At 35.8% G+C, this 27588-nt stretch overlaps 1 protein-coding gene across 1 annotated transcript; it reads right to left on the bottom strand.

Moving 5' to 3' along the window:
• Positions 1-396: 396 nt before the first annotated feature.
• On the bottom strand, positions 397-27588 carry SPDL1 (spindle apparatus coiled-coil protein 1). Its single transcript, XM_008586633.1, has 12 exons — positions 27329-27588; positions 23233-23411; positions 20575-20751; positions 18098-18292; positions 17375-17524; positions 17177-17275; positions 16981-17091; positions 14891-15031; positions 10637-10740; positions 5309-5316; positions 3583-3925; positions 397-1137 (listed from the first exon to the last, which is right to left on the bottom strand). The coding sequence occupies exons 2-12, from the start codon at positions 23386-23388 to the stop codon at positions 990-992; spliced, it is 1632 nt and encodes a 543-aa protein (XP_008584855.1). The 5' UTR covers positions 23389-23411; positions 27329-27588; the 3' UTR covers positions 397-989.

Raw genomic sequence — 27588 nt, forward strand, 5'->3', positions numbered from 1 at the left:
GTGCTCAGAACACTTACATTAGCCTCAGTTGTGCAAAATTATCTAATGCAAAGCCTATTTTATAATAAATTGTTGAATATCTCATGTAATTAATTAAATACTGTACTAAAAGTGAATGATTATATACTCAAAGTATGATTTCTTTGGAATGCATATCACTTTTGCACCACCATAAAGCTGAAAAATCAAGTCACACCATCGTAAGTTGAGAACCATCTGTGTGTGTGTATATATATATATGAGTACATGTAATTATACATGTAAATAAAATCATATGTAAAATATATAAAATTATATGTATCAGGGACTAAGAATCCTTTAGTCCCTGATACATATAATTTCCTTTATTTCCTTTTGATAGCATCCTGTTATCTATACAGAGTAAGAAACCAGAAAGGAGAGAAATTATTGCAGCTTTATTTTAAATTGCAAAATGACTTGTTTCATATGCTTAAGACAAAATTTAAATCATATATATGAATACAAAAAGAACATGCAATTAAATACTGAAAACATCCTGAAACAATATAATGTATACTTGTAAACCAAGGTTTTATTTTTACAACATAGTGAAAAACCAAGTTCATTAAAAAGTACATAGGAAAATGTAATAGTTAATGATTCAAGTGTTCTCTTTTCAAATATATGGCTCTGAAGGTAGGTTACTTAAGTTTCACATCACTTACAAATCCACATACAATGCAACAAATAGATTTATATTAATTATAACATTTTCCTTCAGTTAACAGTTTATTCACTGTGATTCACAGAAGCTCTGTGAAGGGTCATCATGGAAGGAACTTCCTGGGTTAGAATCACAACTAAATTTTGAACACTTGGTCAAAGGAATATTAAAATACCAGGTCCTGGTATGATGAGTAGATATAAATAACCCAGGAAGTGGTATACCTCAGATAAAGACCGTCTTAACTAAACTCCACAGTAACCTTTTGGGCAAGTGGTACATACTCTTATTAAAGAAAAAGTCTTTATTGTTGAGGGCATTGGGTCTCTGGAGTTGATTTGGAGGACACGTACAGAATAGGGTGTGATTTCTTACAAGTTTCCTTTTCCAATTTGCTTGCAGTTTCTTTCCCTTCTTTAATTTCTGTTTGAAGCCTTGATTCAGCAGCTAACCTACAGGTATTAAAGCATCCACTCTGAATTCAAATGTGGTTAAGAAAAATTAAAGAGGAAACAAAACACTAGTACAACGGGCCATCAACGAGGCATGGTGATTGATATATTTTATAGATATAAGGAAAAAAATTATAGTTAACTCCCATACCATTAAGAATACTAAGTCACCCTATAATTAACAATTTATTGTATATTTCCAAATAGCTATAAGAGAGGATTTTGAATGTTCCCAACATAAAGTAATGATGAATGTCTGAGGTGATAGATATGTTAATTATCCTGATTTGATCATTACACATTGTGTACATGTATCAAAATATCACTCTATACCTTATAAATATGTACAATCATTACACATCAATTTAAAAAAAAGAATACTAAGTCACTGATACTCTAAAGGAACCTTTTTATATCAATGGGCTTAATTTTTTAAATGTCTAAAGAAGATCTTTAAGGTTGATTAAATGTAGTAACAATGCCTAAATTAAAGTATTAAAATATGGTGGGTTGCCTATCATGATAAGCACACCTAACACAAAAACCAAAATGCTAGAGCAGTATTTAATGTTAACATGACATACAAAAGTCTAAGACCAACATAAAAATAACACGGAATCCTGGCTGCATGAACAAATGTCTATTTGTCTCATTAAAATAAAAAAACAAATCCTCAAACTGAGTTTCAACTAGCAGAATAATTAAAGAAAAAATAAACAGTTGGAGAGAGATTTAAAGGACCTGTAAAGATTCTTTACGGTAAGACATTAAATTCAAAGAGCATGCAATAGTGAAATTCCCAAACAAACCAATATTTTATCTTATCCAAAATTTATCTTAGGATTGTGTTTAATTTAAGCATGCAGAAAACAAAAGGCTAGAAACATCTTAAGTTAGTAGATGGACTCACACACACACACAAAAACAAATATTTTGTTGTTTTTTATTTGTTTTTGTTTAATTAGCAAGACAAACATTTTCCAACGTGTTACTGAACTTCAGTCAAATGATTAGCTACATATACTTGCTTAAGTAATTTTTACCAAGCAAAAAAAGGCAGAAAAAGAAACAAAGACAACACAGATAGCAAGGCTGGCCCCGATCACTTATGGAAATCCACTTCCACTGGTCAAGAACACTTACACAATGAATCACAAATAAACAAGCATAATCTGCTGAATTCATTTCAGAACTATTTGGAAACATGTATATGTATATATATATCAGGTATCAATCATTTGAAGTTAATTTTTCATTAAGAATATCAAGCTATTATTTCATGTGAATTATAGATTATAACATTATATAAAAATTCAAGGAAGGGAGTAATAAATTACTCTTCCTTATGGTAATAATAGCAGGTAACATTGCTAAAGTGCTTTGATTATTGAGTAGTACATTTAGAGCACTGAACACTTGAAATCAGACAAAATATACTAGGAAGTCCTTTTACATACGATGTGTCTTTCTCTTTTTCTACTCAAATGCACATTAGTAAAATGTCTTACTCTGTACTCATCTAAGACTGATGCAACCATAGCAGCACCTTAAAGATCTCATTTCATAAGAGACAATCTAAGCTAGTTACTGTCACATCAATGTTTAATTTTTTAAATGTCTAAAGATATTTATTTTAAATGCATCTCTCATTCCACCTGCATACAGATATCCTTCATCTTTCTTTCACTCTCTCCGTTTTCCTCATTCACTTCTTTTTTGTACCCCACTCTTGGTCCTGCTGTGCGCAGCCAGAACTCTGGCCTCAGCCACCGTTGCCTACCTTCCCCTTCCATTTACTTTCTCTTACTTTCTGACCCCTATTATTTTTATTTTTTTAAAGGACAAGGCCCTTGGAACATTAATTCCTTCAGACACACATGTCTGACACTTCTTTTAGTCACAAACTCAATTATGCAGAAACTGGAGGCTTTCATGTTTTGGAAACAATGAAAATGAATTAGCTTTGATACTTAAAAATGTCAAAATAAGCCCATTCTTGAAGGCTTAGGATAAACAACTTCAAAAGCCAGAATAAATTTTGCCTAAGTTTTCTAGAAGACTGAAATTTCTTAGACTACTGGAAAGCCCTTTGAGAAGGTAAGTTAATTTTTCTTTCATGGTCACTCATGAACCAAAAAGAAAATAGCAGTACATTTATTCAAACTGACAAAACATTCAGAATTTAGACTGTCATATTTCTGTTTCATGAAACAGAAAAGTGTAACTTTTTAAAATAACTCCCTTATTCGGGAGTTCTTTCCCCTTGCAATCATTTTCATCTTCCTTAAAGTTTTGGAAAAGTTGAAGATAGGCAGATGAAACTGGGGAATTACACTGCATGCAATGCTAAGAAAATAGATAAAGAAACAGATAGCACAGTTCATGCAGCGGGAGAGGAGAGATGGAGCAGTCTGCTGGTTGCCTTGAAGAAAAGAGGACACTGACCTGGAAGAGTTCAGGGTGTTTCCACTTCTTTCACTTAAGGCCTCAGAGTCAGATGGAACTCCTATGAGTTTCACAGATTTCTTCTCTTTCTTCGGCAGGATATCCATGGACAGATTTTTGTGAGGTGAGCGAGTGACTACTGGGGTGTTTACAGAAACTGATTTTTCTAACTGCAAGTTGTTATCTTCTAAATTGTTAGAACAGGACTGTGTCTCCTCTTTCTGAGGCAGTAGTCTGTAAACTTCTTCCCCGATAGCACTATCGGCACACACATCTTTACGGGTGGCTACATCCACAGGCAGCACCTCACGCCTCTTTTTGAGTACAGGAACTTGAGGTGTCTCTGAGAATAAAAACCATTTAAAAAAAAACCCAGTCAATGAATGAAAACAAAGTCACAACGTAAAGAAGTAGAACCAATTATATATACACTTTTCCCCATTCTTTCAAAATCCACTCATCTATTTACAGAAATAAATCGTTTTTAACTTTTATCTTTTCTTTTTCATGGATATCATCAACTATCTTTTCAAATTTATCTGGCTATAAATTTTTCCTTGGGAACTCAATATATTTGGTTCTAGGAATGAACACTTTGTTCCTTCCTGGTGTTTTGATAAAAATTGCAAAGGGTGTAGGGTTCATAAGATCTCAGCATGGAGATGAGGATGCAGTGGCAAAGAGTCAAGAAGTCCAGATTCAAGTCCTAGTACTAGCACTTAGCAGCTGGGTGACCCTGAGTACCTTTTCAGAGCTTCATTTGCTTCATCTTTAAAATAGGGATTAAAAGCACCCACTTCACTCAATTTTACATGTTGTAATGATTAAATGATAAAAACAGGTCAGACTCTCTAAATATTGGTAATTTATGCCTCTTAGCTCCACCTACAAAATATATTCAGAATCTGACTGCTTCTATGATGGATACCACCCCAATCCAACCACATTATGTCTCACACTGATGACTGAAATAGCCTTCTATCCTCATGGCCTAACATCATTCTATGTCCTACGCAGGTCACATACAGTCACTGGGTAACTGCTCTAATATCTTTTCCCTACCACTATAACAATGTGTGTTTCATTTTCAAAATCAAAATATTAGTGGAGTCTGAGGTACCACGGTAGGAGGAGGAGATGGTGCTCTTGCTCTACACTGTTGCATTTAGATCATTCTTTCCCCTTTCTCTTCCACTGCGCCTTTGAAATTCACATTATCTGGATTTACTACCCTTTCTCCTGTCTCTTTGGTTTGTTCAGTTCAGCAGACCTTTGAAATTCATAACAAATAATTCTTAATCTGGGGAGCCTATTAGAATAGGGAAGAGAAAAATAATGAGAGAAAAAGAAGCCTTTTTAACTGTATAAAAATCTTCTCATTGTGTCAAAACCTCCCCGCTATTGTGGAGAACCACTGCAGTTCACTGAGACAATAATGAAGAGAGTTAGGCACATGACCACTGTATGTGCAAAAACTGGCTGAGAATTGTTAACCTAAAACATGTAATGACACTTTTTGGGCAGGAGGAACTTAGAACCAGGGCAGGGGGAACTTAGAACCATCACATTCTTATACTTCTTTACATTTGGCTATTTGATTTCCTTTTTAATTTATATACAGCAAAATGTACTCTTTGTAGCATATAAGACACAGAGATTGTATGGCTAGGCTATTCTCTATCTCAGTGATTAGACTTGCTAGATGTTCCCTTATTATCTGTCTTACTGTTCTTCCTTAATAATAAAATTCCCAAAATTTAGTTAGGAGCATAGCCCCTGTGAATCAAGACTGAATTTCTCAGCCTTTCCTGAGGCGGGTGAGGCCACATGACTAATTCTACTCAATGAGATGGCAGCAAACCAACAACACAGAAGGAGCTTGAATCCTGACATTGTGGAGTGCTTTGCCAGTCCTAAAACGCCTCCTCCAAACTTTCATTAGGGGGAGGAATAAATACCTATCTTGTTTAAGTCTTCATTATTTTAGGTTTTCTGTGAACAGTCCTAACTAGTACAGCTCTTTAACAAAATTACCAGCTGCTTCAATAAAACTAAACTGTTTGGTAAGACATAAGATGCTGCAATCTTAAATGGAAAAGTTTCAATGGTTAAGTTTCTACTCTAAAGTATGATAAATTTAGATATCCAAAAGAATACGTATTATATTCATGCATAATCAGCATCCAGTTCTTTATTTTCCTACACATTTTACAGCATTAAATTTTAGGTATATAACCACAAATAAGTTTGTAATGGGATTTGCATAAATCTATAGTAAAAAAAAATTTTTGAAAAAATTTTTCAGAATTACTTGTGATTTAAAAGACAAAAATAGGGGCCGGCCTGGTGGCGCACTGCTACAGTGCGCCGCTTGGGAGTGTGGCGGTGCTCCCGCCGAGGGTTCGGGGATGGAAAAATATATACCACACAAATGGAAACCAAAAAGGAGCAGGAGTAGCTAAGCTATTCTTACATCAGATACAATAGACTTTGAACCAAAAACCAAGAAAAGACACAAAGAAGGCCACTATCTCATTATATCAGTTAATCACTCTATCACTTTGTCATTATAAAGGGATCTAACCAGCAAGAAGACATAACAATTATAAATATATATGCACCCAACACTGGAGCACACAGATATATAAAGCAAACTCTATTAGACCTAAAACAAGAGACAGACCCCAAAACAATAATAGTTGGGGACTGAACATCCATCCCTCTCTCAGCATTGGAAAGATCACCTAGGCAACAAATCAACAGAGAAACACAGAATTTAAACTACTTTAACCAACCAGACCTGGCAGATAGCTACAGAACATTTCATCCAACAACTACAGAATATACATTCTTCTCATCAACACAAGGAACATTCTCCAGGATAGACTACATGTTAGAACACAAATCAAGTCTCAACACATTTTAAAAAACTGAAATCATTTCAAGTATGTTTTCAGACCACAGTGGTTTAAACTTTGAAATCAATAACAAGCAAAACTTAGGAAACTATACAAATACATGGAAATTAAACAACATGCTCCTGAACAACTTATGGGTAGAAGAAGAAATTAAACAGGAAATCAAAAAACTCTTAAAACCAATGAAATAAAGACACATCACACCAAAATCTGTGGGATACTGCAAAAGTGCTAAGAGGGAAGTTTATTACAATAAATACTTATATCAAAAGAATAGAAAGATTTCAAATAAACAGCCTAATGCTGTATCTCAGAGAACTAGAAAAGCAAGAACAGTACAATCTACAAAATTAGTAGATGGAAAGAAATAAGATCACAACAGAGCTAAGTGAAATAGAAACTTCAAAAATGATTCAAAAGATCAATGAAACAAAAACTTGATTTTTTGAGAAGATAAACAAAATAGACAAACCATTAGCTAGGCTAACTAAAAAAAGAAGAGAAGACCCAAATAAAAATCAAAATGAAAAAGGACACATTATAACCAATAGCACAGAAATACAAAAAATCATTAGAGACTATTATAAAAAACCATATGTCAATGAGTTTCAAAATCTGGAGGAAATGGATAAATTTCTGGACACGCAGAAACTACCAAGTCTGAACCAAGAAATAACAGGAAACATGAAAAAACCAATAATAAGCAACAAAATTGAAGCAGTAATCAAAGCCCAAGACCAGATGTCTCTACTGCTGAATTCGATCAAACCTTTAAAGAGGAATTAATACCAATTCTCTTCAAATTATTCCAAAAAACTGAACCAAAGCCATTCTCCCAAACTCATTCTATGAGGCCAGCATCACTGATACCAAAACCAGACAAAGATACAACAAAAAAGAAAACTACAGGCCAATATCTCTGATGAACACATGCAAAAATTCTCAACAAAATATTAGCAATCAGAATACAGCAACACATCAAAAAAAAAAATTATACACCAGGATTAAGTGGAATTTATCCCAGGGATGCAAGGATGGTTTAATACATGCAAATCAATACATGTGATACACCACATCAACAAAATCAAGGCCAAAAAAACATATGATTATCTTAATAGACACAGAAAAGCATTTGACAAAATTCAGTATCTCTTCATGATGAAGACTTTAAGCAAATTGGGTATAGAAGGAAAGTATCTTAACACAATAAAAGCCACATATGACAAACCCACTGCCAATATCATACTGAATGGGAAAAGCTGAAGGCTTTTTCCTTAATAACAGGAACAAAACAAGGATGCCCACTCCCACCACTCCTATTTAACCCAGTAGAAGTACTAGCCAGAGCAATCAGGCAAGAGAAAGAAATAAAGGGCGTCCATACAGAAAAAGAATAAGATAAAATCAAACTGTCCCTGTTTACAGATGTCATGATATTATATTTGAAAAACCTAAAGACTCTACTGAAAAGCTCTTAGAGCTGATAAATGATTTCATTAAATTGCAGAATACAAAATCAACATGCAAAAACCAGTACCATTTTAATACTCCAACAACAAACTAGCAGAAAATGAAATCAAGAAAGCAAGCCCATTTATAATAGCCACCAAAAAAAAAAAAAAAATACCTAGGAATCAATTTAACCAAGGAAGTGACAGGTCTCTACAATAAAAAGTACAAATCCCTGTTGAAAGAAAATAAAGAGGACACAAAATGATGGAAAGACAGTCCATGCTCTAGGACTGGAAGAATTAACATTGTGAAAATGTCCATACTACCCAAAGCAATCTACAGATTCAATGCAATCATGATCAAAATACTAACGGCATTCTTCACAGAAACAGAAAAAACAATCTTAACATTCACTTGGTACAAGAAAAGACCCTGAATAGCCAAGCAATCCCGAGCAAAAATAAGTAAATAAATAAAGACAGAGGCATACCACTACCTTTCTTCAAATTATACTACAAAGCTATAGTAACCAAAACAGCATGGTACTGGCATAAAAATAGACACTCGGACCAATGGAACAGAATAGAAAACCTAGAAACCAACCCACATACTTATAGCCAACTGATTTTTTTTTTTTTTTCATGTCCGGCAACGGATCGCAACCCTCAGTGTCACGCCCGTACCGGACCGGACCGGACCGGCAACGGGATCGCAACCCTCGGTGTTGCGCCCGCACCTCGCTCAGCCAGTGAGCGGGAACCGGTATGTGGGATCCGAACCCTCGGCGGGAGCGCCGCAGCGCTCCCAAGCGGCGCACTGTAGCAGTGCGCCACCGGGCTGGCCCGAGCCAACTGATTTTTGACAAAGGCCCCAAGGACATACATTGAGGAAAAGACTGCCTCTTCAATAAATGGTGCTGGGAAAACTGGACATCTATATGTAGAAGAATGAAACTAGATCTGTACCTCTTGCCATCTACCAAAATCAACTCAAAATGGATTAAGGACTTAAATATAAGATCTGAAACTATAAAACTCCCATATGAAAACATAGGGGAAACACTTCGGGAAGTAGGATTGGGCAAAGACTTTATGAATAAGACCCCAAAGGCACAGGGAACAAAAGAAAAATAAACAAATTGGATTATATCAATCTAAAAAGCTTCTGCATGGCTAAAGAAAAAACTAACAGAGCGAAAAGACAACCTACAGAATGGGAGAAAATATTTGCAAACTATGCATCCAACGTGGGATTAACATCCAGAATACACAAGAAACTGAAACAAATTAACAGTGAAACAACAAGTAACCTAATTAAAATATAGGCAAAGTAGCTAAACAGGCACTTCTCAAAGGAAGATGTACAAATGGCCAACAGACACAAGAAAAAATGCTCAACATCACTAAACATCAGGGAAATGCAAATCAAAAAAAACCACAGTGAAATATCATCTCATACCAGTCAGACTGGCTATTATCAAACAGACAGAGAATAACAAAAGCTGGTGAGGATGGGGAGAAAGGGTAATTCTCCTACACTGTTGGTGGGACTGAAAATGAGTACAGCCATTATGGAAAACAGTATGGAGGTTCCTCAAACAACTACAGATAGACCTGCCAAAAGATCTAGCAATCTCACTGCTGGGTATATACCCAAAGGAATGGAAATCATCATGTGGAAGAGATACCTGCACTCCCATGTTTATCGCAACTCTGTTTACAATTGCCAAGAGTTGGAAACAACCTAAATGTCCATCGACGGATGACTGAATAAGGGAAAGGTAGTATATATACTCAATGAAATACCACTCTGCCATAAAAAAGAATGGGATTCTGCCATTCACAGCAACATGAATGAACTTCGAGCAAATTATATGAAGTGAAATAAGCCAGGCACAGAAGAGAAATACCACATTTCCTCACTCATAAGTGGGAGCTACAAAAATAAACAAATTTAAAAAAAAAGAAAAAAAAAATACAACAATTCACAATAACACATTGAATGTGCAAAATGAGAGAACAGAACTGAGGTTACCAGAGGTGAGAAACAGAGGGGGTAGATAAGGAAGGAATTGGTAAAGGGCAATGAAAAACGATTATATTGTGTAATGTTAAATATACTAATTATCCCGATTTGAGCATCACACACTGCACACAGGTATTGATATTCAACTCTGTACCCCACAGATATGTACAGTCAACTGTGTTTCAATAAAAAGTATATTTTTAAAAAATTTTAAGAAGAGAAAAAAAAGAATGAAAGATTTAACAATCACAATGATTCATTAAACTTTCAAAAGGAGAGAACAGAATTGAGACCACCAGAGGTGGGAAAAGGGAAGGGGGAGGGTTGGTTAGCAAGAAATTGGCAAAGGGACACAAAATATGATTACATTGTGTAATGCTGGATATACTAATTATCCTGATTGATAGGAATTGAGACCACCAGAGGTGGGAAAAGGGAAGGGGGAGGGTTGGTTAGCAAGAAATTGGTAAAGGGACACAAAATATGATTACATTGTGTAATGCTGGATATACTAATTATCCTGATTGATATTCAAAGCCCTATCCCACAGATATTTACAATCAATTATGTTTCAATTAAAAAAAAAATTTGTATTCACTAATACTACCTATTATAATAAGCAAGTGAAGATCTTTCCATCCACCAAACCAAACACTTACTTTAAGTTATCAAGCTTTATCTGAAGTAAATCTGTATAATAGGTGTTATCTTCTAGAACACCGGAGTTGACCAAAGGCTTAGATTCCATACTTTCATATAAATTCTAAAGAAAGCAAAAATTCCTGTTATTTCAAATAAATAGCAAATTAGGTTTGTATATGTTTATTATTAATAATAGCACCACCACTTATTGAATACTTATTAACTGGCAGGCACTATGCTAAGAACTACACATTTAATTTATTTGCCTTCTGAAGCTGGCAAAAGAATTAGCATTCCTCTATTATAGGTAAAGAAACTGGCTCAAGATGCCATAAGAAAGTAAATCTAGAAGAGAGAATCTGAACCCAGATCTGACGTCAAAGCCTATGTTCCTAACCACACCTATATTCTATGTTTCCCTCTCCTGGATTTTAAAATGGAAGAAATAAATGCTTACTGGGCTGAATTCTAGATTTCATGACAAAGCTATAAATTGGAAATTATGAAAAATCGAGGAGATCCTTAAAGTTATTTTTGATGTCCACTCTTTTGAAATTCTAATGGAAACTCTATGCGTTTCTCTAGTGGGAAAAAGGTAAATCCACTTTCAAAATGGCAAGAAATTTCAAAGATGCAGGTAAAAAGCCCCTGATTTAAGGTCATAATTTTCAAAGTGTAGTGCTGAATCCACTAGTGGAGCACATATGCCTGCCAATTGACATACCCCAACTTTAACCAAAATTGTAGTGCTTGCAACAGTTCTTATAAAAGACAGAAATAAAGTTACATAAACCTTAAACATTTATGATATACTAATGGTACAATTTAGAATGCCCAAGAGGTTGTTAACATTCACAAAATTTGTCATTTATAAACTTTAGTTCATTAGGAGGTTAATGAGAAGATATCAATGCTCCCTAAGTTAATCTATAAAAATTTAAATTTAATGCAATTCTAATTAAATATCCACAACCTTTTTTGGTATTAGATGAGACTTCACAAAGGAAAATAAACATGTAAGAATAGCCAGGAAAATACTGAAAAAGAAAAGGTGTGGTGGAGAATTAGCCCTACCAGACAAAACATACCACAAAACCTCTATAATTAAAACATTGTGGTACTGACAGACAGATAAGCAGACTAATGGAGTAGAAGAGAAAATCTAGAAATAGACTCAGGAACATATGGAAACTTGATATATGACAAAGGTGGCATCTCAAATCACTGGGCCAAGACTGACTTTTTAATAAATGATGGTAGGACAACTGGCTAGTCATTTGGAAGACAATAAAATTAGAATTATCCCTCACATCATACACAAGAATAAACTTCAATGTGGATCAGATGTATAAATGTGAAACATGAAAGCATACATGAAACCACAGAAGCATATTTGTCAAAAACATGGGTAAATTTTTTGACACACACACACACACCATTACATATATGAAAACATGTTCAATCTCACTCATAGTTAGAGAAATACAGATTAAAACTACACTGATATACCATTTCTCATCTATCAAACCAGCACAAATTTAAAAAGTTGTCTTTTTGTCACATTCCATTTTTATCACATTCAATTTTTCTAACATTCCACTGGCGAGGCTATAGAGAAACAAGCACTCTGATACATTACTGGTGGGAATGCAAACTGGTACAAGTTACATGGAGGAGTTTAGGAATATATAACAAAACTACATATGCATTTACTTTTTGACCCAGAATCCCACTGTAGGAATTAACCCTGGAGAAATACCTACAATAAGAAAATGCATCTGTACTAAAGATGTGCTTTGCAGCACTACATGTAATTTCAAAATACTGTAAACATTCTAAATGCCTAGACACAGGAAATGGGTGACTAAACTATAGTATATCCACCCAGTGGAATTCTTTGTAGGTGTAAATAAGAATGAATAAGATATCTATAAACTGAGATGAAGTTATTTCCAGGATATATTGTTAAACGACAAAAAAGGAAAGTGCAAAAGACGGTAGTATGCTACATTTTATTCAAAAAAATAAAAAGGAAACAAGAGATAGAAGCTGGCTGGTTAGCCAACTGGTTAGGGCATGGTGCTGGTAAAACCAAGGTACAGGGTTTGATCCCTGTATAGGACAACTGTCCCCCCCCCCCCAAAGATACATAAAACTACTCATTTTTCGAAAAAGAAACACAGAACAAGTATACCTGAAATGAATGAAACTGGCTACCTAAAAGGGTGGGGGAATGGGGAATAGAAATAGGATAGAAAAGATGGTAAGAATAACATGAAATAGAAGAAATGGGGTACAGATATACTTCTCTTAGTATACCTTTTTAAATAGTTCTGATTTTTAAAACATGTCAATGTTTCACATACTGAAAAAAGTAAATAAATTCAACAATAGATGGAAAGAGGACAATAAAATGGACTAGGGACAGAAACAAACAAACCTACATATATTTTAGAATTTTAGATGAATAACATACGCACACCTGGGGGGGGGGGGGGAGAGAAAAAAAAAAAAAAAAACAACCACCCATGTAATTTTGAACACAGTATTTTGACTATATATTCTCAGACTAAAAACAAAAAGAACTGCAACAAATCCTGAACTCTAGTTAGTAAGTTAGTAATTTCAAAATCATGTGCATTATAGGATTGAGCAAATAACCAATTATATTGAGGACAACAAGAACCAGCTTTCTCACTGTCAGAAGAAGTAGGCAGTAAACCCTATGGTATTAGGTTTAAACTAGAGTGAGTTATCAGTATGGACTCAAGGTTTGTGTGTGTGTGTGGTGTGTGTGTACGTTATGTGTGTGTTTATGTACATACATACATACACACATGCATAAATATACACACATATACTCTTAGATCTGTCTGCTGAGAGGGTCTAAAAGTGATGACATTGCAACAGCAATAAACACATCTAGTACCCAGATCTTGGTTTCTAAATACCATTCTCCACTAAAAGGAACCAACGCTCCTTAGAGAAATGCTTTTCTAGAAGTCTAAATTTGTTTCAAAATGAAACAAATTTAGAGTTTATTAAAGATTTCTACTATGAATTTAAGTTGCCATACAATGTTGGACAATGTGACAAAGCTCCATTAAAAAATGGAAATGGACAACATTGAAAAATAATCCAATTACTGATAACACTCAAAAGGACTAACTCTCACTGACATAATGTTGAGTGGAAGACAGACACAAGTGTAGATAGTAAATGATTCCATTTAAATGCAGTTCAAGAGTATTTGTGCATGTAATGCTAATACAAAGTTAGGAAGTGGGGGAACTCACTTAAAAGGGATGTGGCAGAGCCTTTTCATAGGGCTAGAAATATTTTATAGGGTGATCTGGTCAGTAATCACAAGGAAGTATACATATGCTTAAACTTATTGAGTTGTACACTGAAGACATGGATACTTAAACACAATAATCAGACAACAACAACAAAGATAGGGTAGGTTAGTTTGGCTCTACTAAAATAAGCAACAGTCAAAAATACTGAAAAGCAAAAAGAGACCAGAAGAAAAAAATAATTTAAATACAGGTTTGAGTATCCCTTATCCAAAACGCTTGGGACCAGAAGTGTTTTAGATTTCAGATTTCTTCAGATTTTGGAATATTTGCATATATATAACAAGTTATCCTGGGAATGGCACTCAAGTCTAAACATGAAATTCATTTACATTTCGTATACACCTTATACACATAGCCTGAAGGTTATTTTATTAATAAAAATAAAATGTTAGGGCCAGCCCGGTGGCGCACTGGATAGTGTGCCGCTTGGGAAGCGCAGCGGCGCTCCCACCCGAGGGTTCGGATCCCACATACGGACCGGTTCCCGCTCACTGGTTGAGCGGGGCGTGGGAGCGACGCCGAGGGTTGCGATCCCGTTGCCGGTCCCCGGTCCGGTGCGGGGGCAACACTGAGGGTTGCGATCCGTTGCCGGACACGGAAAAAGACAAAAGACAAAAAAAAAATAAAATAAAATAAGATAAAATAAAATTTTAAATAATTTTGTGCATGAAACACATAACCTGTCACATGAGATCAGTGTAGAGTTTTCCACTTGTGGAATCATGTTGGTGCCCAAAAAGTTTCACATTTTGGGGCATTTTGGATTTTAGATTTTTGGATTAGATATTCTCAATCTATAATAGGTCAATCTACTGAAAATAAAAGTTAATTATACAATAAAGCCTATTTAAGTTAAACATATTAAGATATTCAAACCAAAATCTGGCTGCAATTTTTATGTGTTATACACACCTTGAATTTCTCCAGATTTCTAATTTCACCTAAGAGATGTTTTATTTCACCATTCTTCTGCTCCAGCATGGCTAGCAACCGCTCCTGCTGCTCAAATTCAGTTTGAGAGCCTTTCATCTGTAGCAATGTGGCAATCTGTAACTAGAAAAAATAAATTACAACCCAACAAAACTGAGAGGAAAATTACAATAACTGTATTTTTTGTACAATTCATATTTTGTACTATATTACTTTGAATTTATTTTGGAAACTAAACTAATTAGCTATCTCTAATCATTTGAAAACATATACATCTATAAGTTTTGTTGTAGACATAATTTTTTAGTACTTATTTTGACTACTTGTAAATGACAACTGAAATCTATAACATATTTGTGCTTTTGTGAAATATAAAATTGAACTGCATGGCTGTGGTCTGAAAGCTCATCACTTAACTGACAAATAAGCCTGGCCGAATGTCACATACAACACATTATACGCACTAACTCTCATTAAGGATCTGATGAGGTTTCTCAAAAATTTTATTAACTTTAGTTAAGTGGGGGAAATCAAGCTACTCACAGTCACAAATGTGATGTACAAATGACAAGGATGTAAAGCAAAGGTAAAAGGTAATCTAAGGATATCAAGGCCATCCTCAGCATACAATGATGTTTTCATTTTTTTTAGAGCAGCACTTAACTTACCTAATTATGACTCTACCTAAATCCAGAGTTGCACAGCAATCGGAAGGAAATTACCTAGACTCTAAATCTAGCATTCCTTTCTGCCTTTGGAAATTTCTGGAGTTGTAAAATGCATAAATTAGTTTAAATACAGTATTGAGTAAAACAAGCAATGATATGCGGTTACAGGTGTTTATGAAGAAGAAAGAAAGATGACTTTTAACATTTTTAAGGATATCCTTTTTGTTCCTGCTTCAGATTGGAGGCTAGGCACATTTAGCCTAAGAAGATTTATAATGCTTCTAGTCTCTAAGGAGAGTTTGGGACATCATGGGACACTGGGAAATTAAAAGTAGTAGCTCAACAAACACGGTAAGAAAACAAAAAATAAGTGTGAGAAAATTTACAAAGAATCCATTCCCAGATAGAGGAGAGTTTCAGTAAACCAGACAGCACAGTCTGAAAATCCTTAGAAATAAAACTCACAGCTATTGTTTATAAAACACTTACTCATTTGCCAATACCATGTAAGTATTATACTACATTTTCATTTAACTCTAGGATAATCCTAAGAGGCAAGTTCTATCATCTCCACTTTACAGATGAGGTAATTGATACTATGAAAAGTTAAAATACTTTCCAAAGTCACAGAGCCAGTGAGTGACAGAACTATGACTCAATCCCAAGAACATCTAACTCCCCAGTTTAATCACTGATCTTTTCCATTTCTTTGGTAAAACTCACCAGCCTGAATAAAAGGAAGGCAACTTTCCTTTCCAGATTCCAATTACCACCTTAGGAGAATCAAGCCCAACAGATCAGGGATCAGAATTGTAAAGACTGATAAAATATTAGAATCTTTCCAACTTCCACATTTTTCTTTTACCTCTTATTTAACTAGAAATAATGACCAACAAAGCCCTTAAAATTAAAAGGGCCTATATACTCGACTTGAGGAGCTACACGGATAGGAGACCCTGAATAATCCAAATGTCATTCTATATCAAGCCTCTGTAAGAGAACAGAGGAATGGTGAGGGAGCTAGTTTTAGCTGACGTAGGAACCTTAGGGATGTGTTTAGAATGATATCAGGCCAAGAGCAAGAAATAAAAGGCTTCTTAATTATTTTCCCCCTATTCCACAAAGACTTACACCTCCATGGCAAAGCTAGTGAGTAACCACTAAAAACAAACAAAAAATCAGTAGTCACTAAATATATTATTACTAAATCTTTATTCCTAGATTAGTTTTCTAAAAACTTTAAATGGATCTTTTGATAAACTTTAAAACTGATTTTTTGAAATCATGCAGTTCTAGAACTAACTATAAGTACACCTCTTGAAGAAAAGGATGATTTCTTAGACATATTTGTACGTGATGCTGACACAAAATAGGTTCAATAAACCTTTGATAGTGATAATATACCTTCATTCTTTGCGTCTGTTCTCTATTAAATGCATTTTGATTCTTTAGTGACTGATACTTGATTTTCATACTGATAAGCTGACGTTCCATTGCTGCCCTTCGATCTTCTACCTAGAAAATACTAACATGTTTAATTGTTCTTGTAGTAAATGAAATGCCAATTGATCAACTTAATCATTACAATACTTGTAAGTACCTCTGCAAATAAAGAGTTGCCTTTACAACTAGGATCCAAGGCTTGCTGGAGTGCCTGGTCCAACTGCACCTGAAGATCTTGATTTGCTAAACGAGTTTTCTAAATTCAAAATAAAACAATTTAGCTAACAGAGATTAGATTAGCTAGAAAACAACTTCTTGTAAGTTGGAAAAGATGATGCTACTGCAGTCATAATACCTCTAGGGCATTATAGTAAGAAACTGCTTCTTTCTCTCGCTCCTCTTTTTCTTCTTTGAGTCGGTCTACCTGACGCATTAAGTTGGTAATAAGAAGTTCTAGCTGCTCTTGTCTGTATTGTAGTTCATTCACTTCTTCTTTGAGGGTGGTCTATTCAACAGAAAATGAAAAAGAGGAAATTCTCTTGAATAATCTTTCATTTCAGTCAGTTTATCTACCAGTGGTGGTTCACACCCAAAACCAAAACTAAAGAATTAGTCAAAGACTGTCAGGTGCATATTAAAATAATAAAAGTTACTAAATTTTCCAGCAGGGAACCAAATAAAAAGCTTTAGAGACCACACTTTCTTCCCTATAAATTTAAGTTTTTAATTTTTAATTAACCTTAGCCTACAATGAAGAAAACTATGTTCACATGCATTTCAACTTCCACTGAACCAACATTTTATATTGAACTTTCATGACACAAACTAGGATCAGAATAAATGCCTCTCAATTCTTCCAGAGATTTCACTAATCTAAAGGTAAAGTCTGCCTTACATGGTCATGTAATCTAAGGCTATATTATGAATAATGTAAAAACTAAAAACTCTGTAAGAAATTTTTTAATTAGTTAGATCAAAGGTCAAAGAAATATGTCAGCCTTTAAACTAGCTCATAAGAATTATTACAAAAACATGCCAAAAAAAAAAACCCCTGAGAAACACATGCCATAAAAATTACCTTCATACTTTCCATTTCAGCAAGCTCAACTTGAAGAGCCAGCATCTCTGAAGACATGCTTTCATGCACTCGTTCAGACATTATCCGTAGCTCTTCTGATTTACAAGACAGGAGTTCCTTCTGATGATCTACTTGGTGCTTCAACTGCTTTTCATTAAGCCTAGCTTCATCTAATTCCACTTTCAGTTTTTCTATCTAAAGCAAAAAAAAATTGAAAGGTATATTCTTTCTAAAAAAACATCACTAATTGACCCAAACTTACTGCATAAAACTACTGGGGTTTCCTATTTGGCCACCAAGGCTAGGTATTTTTTAAACAGACAGTGACACCCCTTGTTTTATAAACACAGAAAAAGTCCATACAAGTAATCAGAGTAATCCAAGGTCTGGATTCCTTAGAAGCAACCTAAGTGCACTGAGTTGCTGACCACTTGGCTGCTGTGTGAAGAATGAATGGTATGAACGGCAACAACGGCCGCAGGCAACCTGCTTTGAAGGCTGCAATAGTCATGTAGGAGACAGATGATGGTGGTCTGGACTAGAGTGGCAGCACCATAGATACATATTTTGTAGGTCAAATTCTTAGAACCTATTGATAGAATAAATGTGAGAAATAAAAGAAAGAAAGATATGAATAAAACTCCAAGTGGCACAAGTGATTTGAGAACATCAGTAAAACTGAAAATATTTGATTGATTTACTCTTGGCTCCACCAAAAAAAGCCATCTCTATAATTGGCCTTGACTCAGTCCCTGAATTACTCTTTTTTGTTTAGGTAACAAAAGTCACTGCAAAAATGAAAATAACATACAGGAAAAAAAATACATCATTAATAGCCATTAGTGTCTCAAATCAGATTAGTTTCAGATAAGCTGGACTACTACCTGCTAGAATGGTATGCAAGATGATTGATTCTATGTATTACACAAAAGCATATTTAGATAGTTATGTCTGTTTTACTGCACATTAGGAAAAAATAAAGCAGGTCGAATACGTAATTTCATTGATATCATTACTTAAAGTGAGAAAACATTTTAAAAGAGAGTCAATTTAATGACAAATTAAGTAAAAGTATAGGTGGTACACAGAAATAGAAAAATCTTAGAAGATGCTACACAAAAAGCTAAAAATTTGAAAACAGATTTCTGAGAAAACAGGAAAAAAGTCAGGCAAGTTTCAGTTAGAGAGGGGTCTGGAAAAATGAGAGTACGAGCTCTACACTAAGAGGAGCCATAAAAGTTCTGGATTCCCTTAGAAGCAACCTGAAAGCACTAGGTAGTCGGGAGTTACAAAAGGGAATAGAAAATCACTCAACAATTGTTGTCTATTTACTATTTATATTAGAAATAAAGCCAGTATAACATGTTGTTAGACTAAGTACAGTGACTCAATAACACAGGCTTAGGAGTCAGACTGCTTCAGTTCAAATCTTGACTAACAATTTCTAGTTCTCTAATTGTGTCCAATTTACTCAATCTGTTTAAACACTGGCTCTCTCATCTGTTACATGGAGATAATAATGGTACCTGCCTTATAGAGTTACTGTGAGAATTGGCTCATATATATTAGTTTACTTTTAGTAAAAGAATTATAAAGCATCAGTTTGAATGTACATAAATTTATAAGAAACTACTGGTTTGATTGGCAAAACTACAAAGCACACCACTAGTTGCAGTAAAGGCTAGAGGACTAGGCTTTCTCCAAGGGGACTGCCATACTATGCACTATAAGCAAGAGTGCTGTGCTGATCACTAAACTCAAACTCCATAACAAATAGCCAGTGATCAAAATTAAATGGTTGTATTTATTAGTAAAAAATTATTTACACAAGTCCCTTAGATAAGTTCGTATTTCTCAGTGTTCCCACCCCCAATATTAAGATAATGGAGACCTTGATCTTGGTTATTTTTCATAGATGTGATAACCAAAAGAATCTGCTCTGACCAGGTCAGTTACATCCCAGGGCCTTGGGAGATCTGCAATAAGTCAGAAATCATATCCACCTGTCCTGGAAAATGTTATCATAAGACCATTTTACTTAAAAGCAGCAATAATGGTGCCAGAAAGCCATAAAATAACCTAGAATACTTTTTATTACCCTTATCCTAGATCCCTGCATGTAGGATGTAACCTAATAATAATCCCAAATCTACATGTCATGTACAACCAACAGAACACCTGCTAAAGTAATTAGGCAGGGCTGTCTTTCTCTCTCTCTCCTTTGACCCTTCCCCTTATTGTGATTATAAAATGTTAACTCTACTGGCCCTCTCTGGAACACACTTTTCAGGGTAACCTGATCTGTGTATCTCACCAGTAGCAATCATCATTTTGGCTTAATAATCCTTGCTATATGTATTTGGTCTCAGTTTCTTTTTGGATTAAGAGCTACTTAAGATAATCTTTACCAACTAAAGTTTACAGATGGCCGCATAAACATGGAATACTTTTGCTCTGAAATACAAAGATACCCAAACCTTATTTTTTAGTTCATACACTTCCTGTCCATGGCTTCTATTTAGCTGTTCTTCTAATTTCTCCAGGTGCATTTTCTGTTGTTGTTTAATAGCTTCACATTCACAGCTCAAACTTTCTAACATTCGACTCTTGAGTTCAACTTCTTTCTGAAGAGTGTATTTTTCTTGTTCATAATTCTGAAAACAGATTTAATTACAGTTCAATTACATAAAAATAGCTTAAGGCCATTACATTTAATCATTTCTCACCTTCAACTGTTTCATTCCTGTTTCACACATTTGCTGCTTTCCAAGTAACAACCACTGTTAAACCTGGAATCACTCTGCAGCTAATCAGTCTTCATAAACTCCTTAAGTGTATTTTGAGACTGTGTTAAATTTCATGCTAGGGATGTGTAACTGCTTTTCTATGCCCTGTCCAGGAAGTAAAAAGTGCTCAACAGCATGTCAACACGTCAAGTGATCTCTGTTAGAAAAGAACAGAGAAAGATTTAATAGCACTTAAGTTTTCCCTGCGAGAATGATTAGTTTGACAACGAGATGTTCCATTTGTAGCTCTGAACAAAATGAAGAGATGGTAGAACAGGTGAAAGGAGAAAAACTGAATTAGCCCTAACTTTCAGAATGTAGTCAGTCATCTGAGAAATGTTCACAAAATGTCTACCAGAACGAATACAGTGCTGAGACAAAAAGAGTATTTAAAATGGCTTTTGTGGGCCGGCCCGGTGGCGCACTGGATAAGTGCGCCGCTTGGGAAGCGTGGCGGCGCTCCCGCCCGAGGGTTCGGATCCCACATACGGACCGGTTCCCGCTCACTGGCTGAGCGAGGCGCGGGGGCAACGCCGAGGGTTGTGATCCCATTGCCGGTCCCCGGTCCAGTATGGGGGCAACACTGAGGGTTGCGATCCGTTGCCGGACACGGAAAAAGACAAAAGACAAAAAAATAAATAAATAAATAAAATGGCTTTTGCTTACTCACAGGAAAGATTAGAGCTAAAAAAGGGTATCAGTTCAAACTCCTTCAACAAGCTTTAAAAAATAATTGAAAATTCTATTAAATTAGAGGAAAAAAGACCTGAAACATTCATATTATTCCTCCCAAAGTCTTTCTATTTTAAAGACAAAGAAAATGTTAATTGTTAAACTAACACTAAAATTATCAAGTTATTTCTCAAAACAATCAAGTATAACATGGTTTTATTTTCTACTATTAGAGAGATCTGTAATCTTTATTTTGCCTTTATGACCTGGCATTTAGTTCATAGTCAAGATAGTACTATATGGAAAATAAGGGTTCTCATTAGTTATTTTTACCTGCTCTATTTATAATTTTTTTTAATCGTTTTTTAATTTTAGTTTATCGATATACAATATAGTTGATTTTCATGTCCCTTTACCAATTCCTCCTTTTCCCCCTCCATTTACAATTTTAAGATCCAAGTTTAAATATGTTACTGAGCATTTACTAAATTAAGCCGATTTATTCATTCACTCGTTCAATAAATTTTTTTGTGCCAGGCATTCGGGATATAGCAGTGAATAAGATAGACAAACTTCCCTCTCTCATGAAGCTTATAATCTGGAGATAATTAGCAGAACAAACAATTGAAAGAGTGAATAATGGCAGCTTTACATTATATAGTCAGGGCTGGCCTGTCTGCTAAAGCCAACTGAAACGTAAAGGTTGAGGACTCAATCAATGAAGAGTGGGGATAAGTAACTTGGAAGGAGGCAACAGCTAGTGTAAGACCCATAAAGCAGGACTAGTATATCTAAGAATAAGGGAAAGTGGTTTGAGATGAGGTCAAAGTTTGGCAGAGGTCAGATCACATAGGGACCTACAAACCAAAGTAAGAAGCTCAGATTTTATTGTAAATATAATCAAAAGCCATTAGATGGTTTTTAGCAGGGCTGTGACATGATCTTTTGTGTTTTTTCCATGGCCACTTGGCTGCTGTGTGAAAAATGAACAGTATGAACAGCAAAAATGGAAGCAGGCAACATGGTCAGAAGCCTACAGTAGTTGTCTAGGGGAGAAATGATGGTCATCTGCACGAGGGAGGCAGGAGCATAGGTAGATGTTTTGTAGGCCAAGTTCTTAGAACTTGTTGATGGACTAAATGTGAGAAACAAGGGAAAGAAAGACATTGACTAAAACTCCTAGATTTTTGGCTCAAGCAACAGGATACATGCTATTACATTTACTTAATAAGTATGCAAGACAATGTTTGGTTACTGGATAAGGAATCACCTATTTTGTTTATGTTAAGTTTGGGATGTCCATTAGAGGGCAGTTGAATACACAAATCCAGACTCTAGACATCAGGGGAAAACTAAGGGCTTGGTGTAGTGTCATGGCGCACTGAGATGTTACTTAGAGCTCTGAAACAAGTGAAGTCCCCTAGGAAGAGTACAGACAAAACAAAATCTGGTGGTAATGTGGTAAAAAGAGCAAGTTTTCAAACTCAGAACACACTGGGTTGTAAAGAATAATAGGAATTCATTTAGTTCATTCTCCCTTAATGGTGATGCAGATGCATGAAAACTAGATCTAAAATCGTCAAGAAGTAATAAAATAATATAAATAACAATTACTAGTTAAGGCAAATCTTCAATAGCTAAACACACCCTTATAAACAGAGGAGCCCTGAGTCCTACCTCAGTCATGGTCATCATTTCATTATGACATTTCTCCAATTGACTCTGCAATTCACTTTGGCTCTCCAGTAGTTGTAAACCATACTGTGCAGCTTTTAGTCGCTCTTCTTCAACCTCTTTGAGCTTGCATCGAAGAGTTACAATATCTGCCTCCATATTCTTTTCCTGCTTTTAGCCTACTGTAAATAGAGAAAATAAAACTACTTACACTTAAACAAAAAACCCCATACAATATCAATAATAGAAGAAATATATCTACTCAATACTACTGCCATATAAAAACACAGTATTAAGATTTTCTGCCTGGCTTTAAGTAGTCAAATTTGCATTCTTGTTCTAAGAGCAAGAATTGTCCTGACAATTTTGTTACCTGATTTGAGACCAAATCAAAAAGAGCAGAGAATACACTTAATTTTGCTTCTAAGAAATTCACCATTAGGAAACCGGTTGTTGTGCGCTAAGCTTCCTTAAATGCTAAGGTAGGGTTGGTCTCATAATTGTATCACGATCCATGTAATCAAAGAGAAAACTGAAAGAAGAAAAATAAAGAAACTTGATTTAAGTAGCATGACTGCTACTTAAAAATATAAAGAAGCAGCTTTGAATAAGGTTCATAAGGTAAAGCAAGGAATATCATGCCTGAATTTTCACAACAGTATTAACTTCTGGAACATATTAAATTTACTTTCATCAAAACAGACTCACTAGTATTTTCCTAGTTATTCATAAGATATCATGCAAAATAGAAACCATGTTCAGAACAATTAACGGACATTGCTTTTATTCTAGACTTTCAAACAAAGTCTTAAACATTATACATAAACATTCCACTTTAACTCAACCTCACTTATTAATCTTTTCTATTTGGCCTCAGCCTCTTAAGCCAGACTCAAACTCAGCTTTGCCTTCAAAGTGCACCAGGCCATTACTAATGTGTTCCCCCATGTCTCAAGTCAACATAACATGCACTGAACAAGTACTTCCTTGAATGCTTTACGTGTTAGGCTCCACTCTGGGTACTTCAGGTTCATTAGAGGACAAAATAGACCAAAAAAAAGCTCCTTCTTCACGAAACTTACATTCCAGGAGGGGAAGACAAACAATAAGTAACAGCATAATAATTACATTAGAAAGTGGAAATGGAAAGAAATAGAACACAAGGGAACTCAGAAGAGATGGGTGGTGTAACAAGGAGGCAGAAGATGAATTAGCCATGCAACTATTTAGGGGAAGAATGTTTCAGGCAGAGGGGAAGCCCTAAGGCAGAAGGAAGTCCAAGGAGTGAAAAAAGGTAACATAGGTCAGAGATTAAAAGGGAGATGGGACAAATTAGGCCATTATAAAAACTTTGGCTTCTATTCTGGGTAAAATGGAAAGTCATTCCAAAGCCTGGGATAGATGATCTGATACAATTTAAATGGATCATTTTGGCTGCTATGTTGAATAATTAGGACAGTAACAAGGTTGAAAAGAGAGACCATGTGAGACAAGGGCTCAGACCAGTGTGGTGGCACAGGCATTGAGAGATGGCCAGATTTTGCATTTATTTTGAAGATAAAGTCAAAATGATGTTGTGGCAGACGGAATGTGGGATGTGTGAAAAAGAGGAGTCAAAAATGACTTCAAGGGCCGACCCTGTGGCGCACTTGGGACAGTGCGGCACTGGGAGCGCAGCGGTGCTCCCGCCGTGGGTTCGGATCCTATATAGGGATGGCCGGTGTGCTCGCTGGCTAAGTGTGGTGCGGGCGACACCAAGCCAAGGGTTGCGATCCTCTTACCGGTCACAAAAAAAGACACACAAAAAAATGCCTTAAAGGCTTCTGGCCTGAGCAACTAGTATAATGAGGTTGCCATCTAGCAGAGGCATTGATGAAAGGACATATTTTGGAAAGAAAATCAGGAATTCAAGTATTGAACATGAAAGATGTCAAGTAAGCAGCTGGACATATAAGTAGGACAGGGGTCTGGGCTGAAGATATAAATCTGGAACTTATCAGCATAAGTCCTTGAGATTTGATATCACCAGAGGATGAACATAATTAAAGAAAACTACCAAGAATTGAAACCTTTTACGAGGCAGTGAAGAAGATAGCAAAGTATACTCAGGAGAGACCAGTGACATAGGAGAAAAGCCAAGAACAGTATGTGTAGTCCCAGAAGCCAATAACAGTGTATTTAGGAGGTAGGGAGTGATCAATCATGCCAAATGCTGCTGCTAAGTCAAATAAGGTAAGAAGAGAGAATTGGTCAGTGGATTTGAACTCATGAAGGTGACCTCAAGAGCAGTTTTGCTAGAGAGGTAGGTATATCAGGTAAAAACCTGACTGGAATGGGTGTGAGAAAGAATGGTTAGAGACAAACAGAAGATAGCAAGTACAGTTTTGATGCAGAGAAGATAAATGGAGCAGTAACAGAGAGGAAGTAGGTACACATTTTTATTTTAAGATGGAAAAAAATAACAGTATGTTTGTAGGCCATAGAGTAGATTCAGGAGAGAAGAAAAAGAATGATAATGCAGACGACACCAGAGAACTGCTAGACTGATATCACTGAATATGGAGAATGAGGTCTAAGGTACAGGGACTGGTTTTAGATAGGAGCATATTTCAACTAAAGGGAAAGCAAAGTATACGAGTACAGATGCTGATAAGTAGGTAGATATAGTGGTGGGAGTTTGTAAAAGTGTGCTTCTAACTGCTTCAACTTATCGGTGAATTAAGAAGCAAGTTCTTCAACTGAGAATGAAGACAAGGGGGGAAATACAGGGTTTTAGAGAGGAAAAAAAGGTGGGTATCTTAGGTTTTCTCTGGCTGGCAGTTACTGCTCTAAAATGCAAGGCCCTTTCAAAGCCTATAAATGATGTGGACAGATGGCTAACTGTTGCACTGTTAATAATAACTTCTATTTGTTGAGGATTTACCATTTGCCAAGCCAAGTGCTTCAAATACATTACTCCAATTCTCTTGATGAAACCGAGTTAAGTAAATACTGTCTTCATATTCCAAAGAAAAAAATAGAGTTAACCTCAAGACATCTCAGCCATGAATATCCAAGGAAGCCAAAAAATTAGCTCTCATTCATTCAAAAAGTTTGCTGGAATTCCTACTATGTGTCAGACACTGTGCTAGAGCTGAGGACACAATGGTGACCCAGAAACTAGACAATCTCTCTGTCCTCTTGAATCTTGTAGTCTATTAGCAGAAAGACATTAAATCAAATAATTGAACTTTAAAGTTACAATGTAAAGTGATAAATGCAAGAGGGAGATATATGATGCTACCTGAGCCTATAACAAAGGGGAGCTGTTCTAATCTGGGGGTGTGGGCAGGATAGAAAGGACAAGAAAGATTTTCCTAAGGAAGTGACTCTTCAGCAGAGATCTAATGAGAAAGAGTTAACCTATACACCTGCAAAAAGAAGTCTGAATAACAAACCTCTGTGAAGTCGTTGTAGACAGTTGTGCCAGACATTGTGTTTGGTGCTTTGCATGGATTATATTATTCAGTCCTCTCAACACCCCACGAGGTAGAAGGTATTTTTTCCCATTTTACACATGTGTTAAACTGAGGAACAGAAAGGTTAAGTAACCTGCCCAAAGTTATCAGCCAGTAAGTGGCTAAGTGAGATGGGAACCAGCTCCGGTTCCAAAGCCTCGTGCTTTAACCACTTTTCTGTCCTGCCTCTCAAAAACAGCATACACAAAGCATTTAGGAGACAGAAATGTCTGGGATCAGACTGCCCGAGTTCTTACCCACCTCCAGTACTCACTGGCCGCATGAACTTGGACAAGTTATTTAATGTCTTGTTTCATCATGTATAAAACAAGGACAATAACGCCCACTTAATAGGGCTGTTGAGAAGATTACCTCAGATAATGGACGAAAAGCAATTAGGGAAGAATCTGACACACGGTTAGGGCAGCGCCGTACAACAGAAATACAATGCGAGCCACATGATGATTTTAAATTTTCTAGGCGCCACGTTAAAAAAAATGAAACACAGGTGAAAAATGAATTTTAATATTTTATTTAACCCAATACATCCAAAATATCATTTCGCTGTGTAATCATTAGAAAAATTATTAACGAGATACTACTCTTTTCGTGTTCTATCTTTGAAATCCACAGTGACGTATTTTACATTTGCTGCATTTCTCAATTCGGGCTGCCACAAGTAGCTAGTGGCTGTTGTACTGCACAGCGCAGACCCAGTGGTCGTTACCCTTCTGAGGACTGCAGCCGACCCGGCCTTCCATATTTATCCAGAATCCCCAAGGGGCGGCGAGACGGTCCAACGAAAGATTAAGACCGGCCAGGAACCCGGTTTACAGTAACTGACGGTTCCGGAGACCAAGGT

The sequence above is a fragment of the Galeopterus variegatus genome, unplaced genomic scaffold, assembly GCF_000696425.1.
Source record: "Galeopterus variegatus unplaced genomic scaffold, G_variegatus-3.0.2 Scaffold4058, whole genome shotgun sequence".
NCBI classification, from domain to species: Eukaryota; Metazoa; Chordata; class Mammalia; order Dermoptera; family Cynocephalidae; genus Galeopterus; species Galeopterus variegatus.

Bases quoted from the DNA above. Each gene is read 5' to 3' on its own strand.
- SPDL1 (XM_008586633.1), bottom strand. From the start codon at position 23,388: ATGGAGGCAGATATTGTAACTCTTCGATGCAAGCTCAAAGAGGTTGAA. The intron at 17,276-17,374 runs GTATTATGACTG...TTTTGAATTTAG, and splicing joins CTTACTATAATGCCCTAGAG to AAAACTCGTTTAGCAAATCA. The intron at 10,741-14,890 runs GTGTGTATAACA...TGCTTTCTTTAG, and splicing joins GAAATCTGGAGAAATTCAAG to AATTTATATGAAAGTATGGA.